This window comes from Silene latifolia, chromosome 10 (assembly GCF_048544455.1).
Source record: "Silene latifolia isolate original U9 population chromosome 10, ASM4854445v1, whole genome shotgun sequence".
Classification (NCBI taxonomy): domain Eukaryota; kingdom Viridiplantae; phylum Streptophyta; class Magnoliopsida; order Caryophyllales; family Caryophyllaceae; genus Silene; species Silene latifolia.
The window spans coordinates 164946238-164955774 of record NC_133535.1 but is presented as its reverse complement, the minus strand read 5'-3'; the positions used below and the strand labels follow the sequence as shown (position 1 = coordinate 164955774).

Genomic DNA, 9537 nt, shown 5'->3' with positions numbered 1-9537 from the left:
GGGTTTGAGTAAGACAATGTGTGAGATACCGTTATTAATTTGAGTTTTGTTGGGTTTGGGATTAGCTCGAGATTGGGCAAATTTAGACGAGTTTGATTTGATCGAGCTTGAATTGATTTAGATGAGCTGACAAACCGGCTCAAATTATTAGTCGTAGATTTTAGGGGTTATTTGGTTCAAAGTATTGAAATAAATTGTGATACTATACGGGTATGGAGTTATAACGCAATACTTGTTCATGAATGTTTGGTTTGACCGGAAATGGATATAATACTAGAATAAGGTGGATTAGAGTTAGAAACTTGAGTGTATATATATGGGTATGAGATTTTAAGGGATAGAAATGAAGTTAATCCATTGGATATCTAACTTCATTCCAAACATCCAACCAAACACTATAATGGATTGAATCGATTTCGATTCATTCCAAAGGTTTCAATCAAACACGCTCTTAGGGGGTGTTTGGTTGGGAGGTTTGGAATGGAATTGAATGGATTCTAGTCATTCTAGTGTTTGGTTGGACTATTTTGGAATGGAGTTAGAATCCTGATGGATTCTCATTCCACCCAAGCCTCTTGGAATCTCATACCCACCTCCTTCCCATGGATTCAAACTCCATTTTTTCATGTTTATTTTTCTAATGAATCAAACCTGTTTTGGAAAGTATGGAATTGGAACCCCATACTCCAATGGTTTCTCATTCTAAACCATTCAATTTCTAAGTAGTGAACCAAATGACCCCTTAGTGTATGCCTAATGAATCATTAGATAAAGTTAACATGTACTTCGTAGTTTAGTGTAGATAAGGTCAAGGTGGAGCTACATCAAGCCAGTGTTGCTTGAGGTGGAGTATACAACAAGTTCCTAATTTTTTTTTTTCAAATTAAACACTCTCGATTTATTTATAAACAACAAAAAATCTAACTCGGTTAGAAACGTCTTATCTCTTAAATTATTTTTCACCGGGTCATGATGAAGTCAGTTTGGTGAGAAAATCTCTGGCCTTCTTCATGACCCAATAAGGGAGTAGCCGTAGGAACACTAACAAATACGGAGTAGATCAAATGTTCTCTAATTCAATCATTTCTTGATTGTGTTAGGTTATTTATGAAAACCACTAACTTCCAATATTTTTATTGACTTGGTTTATCATGTTATTATAATTGGCAAACTTGACTCGTTCAGATTAATTTGAACTTGATATGCCCGAAATCCGACCCGACAAAATCCGATACCGAGCTGATTCGCCCCGACATCCAATAAGAGACGATGATTTATAAACTAAACTAACACGGCCCGATAATAACTTCGATAATAATTAATAACTGACCCAAACCTGCTTCGACCCTGTACACGAATTGACCAAAAATAACTGACTTGAACTCGATTCATTCCAAAATGATTGGCTGACCCGATATAACCTAACCCCGGAAAGGCCAAAAAAGTTTTTCGGCCAACTCACTAAATAGAAGCCCAAATAGTAGCCTTAGGAACACTAACAAATAGATCTAATGTTCTCTAATTCAATCATTTCTTGATTGTGTTAGGTTATTTATGAAAACCACTAACTTCCAATATTTTTATTGACTTGGTTTATCATGTACTTATTATAATTGGCAAATTTGACTCGACCACATTAATTTGAACTTGATCTGCCCGAAATCCGACTTGACAAAACCCGATATCGAGCTGCTCTGACCCGACATCCAATAAGAGTCGATGATTTGTAACATAAACCTAACCCGACCCGATATTAACTTCGCTAATAATTAATAACTGACCCAAACCTGATCTGACCCTATACACGAATTGACCAGACATGATTGACTCGAACTCGATTCATTCCAAAATGATTGGCTGACCCGATATAACCCGACTCGAAAAGGCCAAAAAAGTTTTTCGGCCAGCTCACTAATTACAAGCCCAAATAGAAACCTGGCTGCTAAAGGTCGTCGACAAATTACTAAATATCGTCGACAATTTTAATGAACTTCCAATTTTGCCCCTCCCTCACACTCCCCCTTATATTTTCCTTTTTATTCAATAACTACCTTTCATATTCCAAATTTTGAAAAAAAAAAAACCCGACTCAAATTTCAACCAAAAAACGTATCGACCGCATAATTTCCATCACGAATTCAAACATTAACCAAGGTATGTGATTAGTATTAAAAAAATTTTGTATTATTTTGCTTAGTTTGTAAATTTGTGACGGAATTAGGATAGATGCCAAAGTTGTGACGGAATTAGGATAGATGCTTTGATTTCAATCGGATTTAGTCGTGTTTCGCGAAAATCAAACGGAATAATTGAAAAAAAAAAAAAAAAAATGAAAACACACGAACTGGGCCCAGACGAGGAACTTCTTCGTCCAAGTCCAGGCCCAGACGAAAGAATTCCTCGTCTAATATGGGCTCTGGACGAAGAATTCTTTCGTCTGGGCCTGGAGTTGGACGAAGGAGTTCTTCGTCTGGCCCATTTGTCTTGTTTTTTTTTTTTTTTTTTTTTTTTTTTTTTTTCTTTATGTTTTAGAATTTTTCGATACTTTTTTTTTTTTTTTTTTTAAATATTTTTTTTTCCGTCTTGTTTTGTTATCGTTATAAATTAATTAATTATTAATAAATTAATTAATTATTAATAATTATTAATATTTTTTAATTTACATAAACTTATATTTATAAATTCTTTGTTTAATTAATTTAATTAATCAAGTTGTTGTAAATATAATTTTGTTGCGTCTCGTTTAGTTTACGTAAAATATTAATTAATTATTATTAATAAACCCCGTTCCGGGTTAATTTTTTTTTTTTTTTTTTAAATTTTAATTTACTTCAACTTATTTTTTGGAATAGATGGCCGGTGGAGGAAATGACCGTCACGTTCGAGCTCGAAAGGGGCTCCAGTTTGAGTCTGAGGTTGGAGATGTGAGTGCCGATTCGTGGGACCGATGAGCGGGTGGAGGAGGAGATGGTTCGGTCTGGTGATGTGATAGGTGAGGAGGAGGCGGGTATTGAGCGAGTGCGTAGGGTGCCACGTAGACGGACTGAGGAGGGGCGTTTCCAGCGGAGGTCGGATGGTAGTTCTAGTAGTGTGGTGGCTCCGAAGAAGAAGTCGGGTAAGGATGTCTCTTGGTTGATCGATCATCGTGTTCCTGGTGGTCCTGACTTTCCCCACGTGATTCCTAGCTTTGGGGGCCACATTGCCCACACCTTATGGTCGACTCCTAATGAGGTCGGTCGACCAGTTTTGACGGGTTACCACCGGTTTGGTAAGACGAGGTTGTTGAGTAGTTGGCCACTCCCTCCGGCCGTTAAGACTATTTATGACGGTACTGGTCTTTCTCACCTATTAGATTCCATGGCCGAGAATTATAACATGCCCCTTATTTCTGCCTTTGTTGAGAGATGGCAACCCGACACCAACAGTTTTCACATGCCTTTTGGGGAGATGTCCATACTCCTTCACGATGTTGCGCAGATCTTAGGCGTTCGGGTTCTTTGTGCTTGTTGTAAGGTGGAGAGTAATGACGGGACGTTGGCGGATCCCCTTATGTATGTATGTGGCTTCTTTGGGATTTCATCAGAGCAGTTGAGGTTGCCGTTAAACTCTACTAAGAAGGTCCCTATTTACAAGAGTGGGGGTATATTGGTAGATGCAGTTTGTGAAACGGCGAGAGCTAATTGTGATGTTGTTTTTGCTCAGGGGTTTTTGGCTGTGGTGTTGGGGTCGACACTTTTTGTCGACAAATCAGGTGATAGGTTACGTCCTCAGTTGTTTCCTTTAGTGTATGATACTGATGAAGTACACCACTACGCTTGGGGAGCCGGTGTACTTGCCTTCATGTACCGACAGTTGGGGGTAGCTTCACGTGCTGGTGTGAAGACTATTGGTGGTTGCTTGACCTTGTTGCAATCGTGGATCTATGAGTATTTTCCTATGTTCAGACCCGGTCCACCTTCGGCAATTGACCCTACTCAGCCTCGGTCGTGTTCTTGGAGATCCGTTGGTCCTTTCGCTCAAAATGCGGAGAAATTGTTGGAGTATCGGAGGTTGTTGGATGGGCTTACTTGTGCTTCCATTAGGTGGGATCCGTACGGGCCGCGTCAGGAGGATTATCATCCTCGTACTTTGTATACCGGTTGTATTCGTTTCATGGACATAGCGGAGCCGTACCAGCCTGATCGGTGTTTACGACAGTTTGGGTATGTGCAGATCATACCCAATCCCATTATGAGATTGACAGCGCGTCGTCTCGCCGGGTTTCGGGCACGAGAGGTTAGTGTTGGGGTTGGGGAGACCGATCATCTTTGGGATTCTTTGGCGGGGATCACGTGGTTCAGCTTTCTCGTAAATCGAGACCAGTTAGCTTCCCAGGTGAGACGGAGCCAGAGTATGAGGCTTGGTTTAATGGGAATTCTCACCCGTTCATCATTGATCCCGACCACCATGATGCCCCCCCGCCACATGAGGATTTTGATATTCCTGCTGAGGTAATAATATTACTTACAGTTGTTGTAATAATCGATATAATTTTCTTACTGTTCCTCGATAATGTTTATAATGTTTTAGTTGTTCTTGTCAATTTGCAGACTGCACGTGCTGTAATGTTCCAGTTTTACGAGGCGAAAAAAATTAAGGATGACAAGAAACAGCTTGCCTTCTTCCGCAAGATGATGAAGAACGTCGACCCATTGATTGAGAGGGCTGGGGATATCATACGTCAGCGAGGACCTCGTCAAACACCCGGTGATGTTGTTCAGCGTAGAGCAGATGGTGTTTATACTGATAGCGAGGAAGAGGATAACCAAGTGTAGTAGCCTTTACACAACCGCAATCGATCGTCAAGGCATCTTCCGTCATCTTGGCACCTCTTTCGAATTCTTTACGCAATTCAGTGATGGCATTCTTTGATATTTTGCAAGAAAGTCTGGAAAATAATCGCTGAATCCCCGTCAACCGCCTCGATCTAGATAACTCCAACGAGTGTCGGATCTCAACATGTTGCGTTTCCATCAAAGAATGAAACCGACTCGGATGCTATCAATGCCGTTTCGCGCTATTGACCATCTCTTCAAATTCGCATGAGCCGACTCAACCCGGGATGTAGAAGTATTGCCAAAATGAGTTATCTTGTTCGTTCTATACTTGGCCCATTTTTCCAAGTGCGGGAACCATTGCCTCTCAATATAAGCCGCCACTCCCGCCCATTCCCTTGCCAATTTGCCCCACGCAACATTAAAGTTATCTTCGGTCTCCGCCTCGACAACCGCAGTAAACAAGGTAAAAGTTACGTGCTTAGCCCAACTATCTTGACTCGTGATATCAAGTGCTTTCGTCTCCACGTTAGAATATATATGCCAAAGACATAGCAAGTGAGACGCATCCGGAAAAACAATGGGAATCGCGTTCAACAAACCTTTCGCAATCGTAACAATAGCATTAGGTTGAACGGCATCATTGAGCGGGGCCTTCGGTTTCCGTAGGACCCACAGATATTTCTCCTCCGACTCATGCGTCACAAGAGCATACGCGATGACAAAGCTCTTCCCGACGGGTGTGACTCCAACCATCTCAACAAGCGGAAGACGGTATTCATTTGTCTTGTACGTGGAATCGATCAGTACCACATAATAGTATGATCGAAACATCTTAACGGCTTCCGGATGAGCCATGAACACGTGGGTTAGCTCATCGGTCTCGATCGGTGACCCAATAATGAACGTACTTATCTTTGAACCGCAAGTGCTAACATCTTGTGCCGGGTTTCTCCCATCTCTTTCCTCGACCCTTACTTTCTGAGAACGGTTGTAGATTTGTCGCCGATTAGGTCTTGACTTTTCCGGATTCAACGATGTAAACCCGCACTAATAATTGCCGGTCTAACGTGAGCTCTAACTTGGGCATCGATAAAAGCCAACTCATCGTCATCAAACTTTGCAAAGTATCTCGTCGCCATCACAAGACAACGTTAAACCATGATTATGAAACCCGGATCTCATCACAAGCCGCCACTTATTCTCTTCTAATTCAACAACTTTCATTGAAAATTTGCAATTGCACCACGCGGTAGTGTGTTACCCTCATTAAAGAATCGGCATCCTTATTTACGGGACCTTTTCCACCCATCCGACAAACAAAATAACGTTGTCTCAAATTCGTGTTACGACCAACTTTCTTGTTGCTTGATTTTTTTATACCAAACCCGAGTCGGAGCCCGATCTCATATGCCCAATTAAACGCTTCAAGATACTAGACGCAAAAAAATCGGTTGGCGTAAAATGATCCGAGTAATCAACACCGTCTCCATCGTTAATCACCGCGCACGCATTTCAACAAGTTAGTTAGTTATTAATTCAATTATTTGCTACGGGACTAGTCGAAGTAAATATAAAATAATATAAAATTAATACAAACACGGTAATAAGTTATTTTTTACAAAACGAGTCGGAAATGTTAAAGATAAAAATTTCATATAAAGACGGTAATTAATTAATTCAATTGTTTTATAATACAAAAACGGCATTTAATTATTTTGTACACAACGAGTCGGAAATAACGGAAATTAATTATAATTATTTGAATTGTCGGAAACTATAAAAAAATAAAAAATTTAATACAAATACGGAAATTAATTATTTTATACAAAACGAGTCGGAAACAAAAAAAAAAAAAAAAAAAAAAAAAAAAAAAAAGGAAACGAGAATGGGCCAGACGAAGGAAAACTTCGTCCAAGACCAAGCCCCAGGACGAAGGGATCCTTCGTCCAAGACCAAGCCGGCACGAAGGATTCCTTCGTCCAAGCCCAACAAGAGACGACCCATTTCTTCGTCCCTGGGTGGGCTGGGACGAAGAACCCCCCTCGTCTCACCCCAGATTCCGTGTCCTTTCTTTTTTTTTTTTTTTTTTTTTTTCAATTGCTTTTTCATATAAATCCGTCACAAATTCTATCATAATTCCGTCTACATTCATGGCATCTATCCTAATTCGGGATTCAAACGATAATAAAACATAAATTTTTAACAAAACTAAATCGTAAACTAACCTCGTTACTATCTTCATTGTTGAAATCGTTGTTAAAATCGTTAAGCTCATGTTGTTAATTACAAAACCTTTTTTTTTTTTTTTTGGTTTGAAATATTTTAGTGAGACGGTGACTTGTGTTTTAGTGAGACGGTAATTTCATTTCTGTTTTGAGACGGAAATTGCATTTTGGTGAGACCAATATGGAGTCATGATATGGAGGGCAAACTTGGAATTTTACGTTAATTGTCGACGATATTTAGTAAAATGTCGACGACGTATAGCAGGACCCAATAGAAATGACAATGACAAATTAATTAGGCCCATAACTTAAGGCGAGTGATAAAGAAGCATGAGGCGTTGATATAAATCCCCATTTCTGAGCCCTATTTTCTTCCCAAAACCCTAGCAGCTTCCCGAAGAACACTCTTTCATTCTTCTTCAGCAAGGTTATTTCTCTCTCTATCTTCATCTTGTACATTCTTGTACATTGATCAAAGTTCATGCAACTTATATTTGATTGATTTTACTGTTTATTATTATAATTGTTGAGTAATTGATTGGTTAATATTAATAATATTATTGTAGAGAAATGGCGAAGTCGAAGAATCACACAGCACACAATCAGTCATACAAGAACCACAAGAATGGAATCAAGAAGCCCCGCAAACACCGTCACCACTCCACCAAAGGGGTATACCTTTTATCTCTTCATCTTTTTTTCTTGCATTCTTTTCTTATTTTTACGCGATTTGTCTTTTATTATGTGTTTTAGATGTTTGTGTATTTGGTGTGATTAATTGATTGATTCATTAAGTTATTGGGATTAATTTAGAATGTGGAGTAGTTGCTTAGAGTAGTTACCGGAGTGAATCCGGTAATCCTGAGATTAGAGTATATCTAAACCCTTTTATTGAGGAAGTCATAGTTTTGTTTAATTAGTTGTGTTGTTTATCACACTGTTGATGCTGATTATGCGGAGTAGTTGTTTAAATGGTTGTATTGTTCATCTATTTCAGTTGATGCTGATTACGGTCCGTAGTTAGTCTGGCTATTTTTGCTAATTTTGTTTGGATTTAGTGATAACGAGCTGAACATGGTACCTGATTTGCTATGAATACAGGCATACAGCCCTTATAGTTTCGTGATTCACTCTTTTAGAATGTGTTAGGTATTTTCAGTAACCTGACATGATTGAATTTGCTCTTGACGATTCATGATTCGGAGTGAATCCGGTAATCCTGAGATTAGAGTATATGCAAACCCTTGTGTTGAAAAGTCCCAGTATTTTGGTTTCATTAGTTGTTGGGTGGTTCATCTCTTACTGTTGATGCTGATTATGGTTTGTCGTTGTTAATCTACCTGTTTGTGCTAGTTCCAATGTCAGACACAACAGTTCAACACTTCAATTTAGACCACAAAACAGGAAAATTCACCCCAAATAGCCTGTCTGAGTACCACAGGCTAGTTCTGTTTGGATTTAACAATAACCTGTAGAGCATTGTTAGATGTTACATGATTCGCTATGAATACACCCTATTAATTCTTGTCTTGCTTTTTTAGAATATGTGTTATTAAGCATTTTCAGTAAGCCAGTTGATATGATTCTTTCTCAACTCTTAACTACTCGGAGTAGTCATAATTGGTTGGTTTAATTACTAGTTATGGTTATGTTGGTTTGAATGGTGACAATCTTTTTTTCTTGGAAAATGCTTATGTTTTCGTTTGGTTAATTATTGGGTTCAATGCTGATGCTGATTGTACATTTTACTTGGCAAAATGTGTTTGTCAAAGAAATCCATAGGTCAGTCTTTAGTTGTTTTTTGCTCATTGTTATGTGAATGTCATTGATGTTCATTATTATGTGGCTTAATTGCAGATGGACCCTAAGTTTTTGAGGAACCAGAGGTATGCCAGGAAGCACAACAACAAGACTGAAGAGGGGTCTGCTGAAGAATGATGTGTTTGAGTATTTACTCCGTAGTATTTTGTACGAACAATTTCGTTTTTCATGTTGAATTATGTTATTAGAGGATCAAGATTTTAGAAATTTTGGGTATGTGACAGGCTATGCTTCATCTAATTGCTGGTATTGTTGCTTTAAAGCTACTCTAGTTCCTAAATTCTTATGGATACGATTTCGTCTCTTGTTTTATGGTTTGTTTGAATGTTGACAAATGACATTGCATCACAATCAGTAATTCCTGTTCTATTCATCAGCCTGGTTCACAGTGACTGGCTTTTAAGAAAATCAATGTCGATTATTTGCTGACTTGTTGTCTGTATGGTCGACATATTGAAGATGATCACAGAATTGAAATCCTTGTTTTATTTTCGCTAATTATTTAGTGAAAAGGTTCATCTTATCGTATGTAGCTTGGGTCCAACTGTCCGTGGGGCTTTACCGACAAGCAGTAAATTGTAGTTCTGTTAGGCTTTGGCCTATTAAATTGCAAGGTTTTCAATTTTTCATGGGTCCAGTTACTGACAGCCATACGATGGCTTCAAAGAAAATGT

The 9537-nt window shown here is 38.9% G+C and overlaps 1 protein-coding gene across 1 annotated transcript; it reads left to right on the top strand.

The window, feature by feature from the left end:
• Window positions 1-7366: 7366 nt before the first annotated feature.
• Window positions 7367-9175, top strand: LOC141606883 (large ribosomal subunit protein eL29z-like). Its single transcript, XM_074426236.1, has 3 exons — window positions 7367-7469; window positions 7609-7714; window positions 8900-9175. The coding sequence occupies exons 2-3, from the start codon at window positions 7613-7615 to the stop codon at window positions 8978-8980; spliced, it is 183 nt and encodes a 60-aa protein (XP_074282337.1). The 5' UTR covers window positions 7367-7469; window positions 7609-7612; the 3' UTR covers window positions 8981-9175.
• The last annotated feature ends 362 nt before the right edge of the window (window positions 9176-9537 follow it).

What these genes read in the sequence shown, in the direction of transcription:
- LOC141606883 (XM_074426236.1), top strand. Translation starts at nt 7,613, where the DNA reads ATGGCGAAGTCGAAGAATCACACAGCACACAATCAGTCATACAAGAAC. An exon ending in GTCACCACTCCACCAAAGGG is followed by an intron (nt 7,715 to 8,899) that starts GTATACCTTTTA and finishes GCTTAATTGCAG; the next exon opens with ATGGACCCTAAGTTTTTGAG.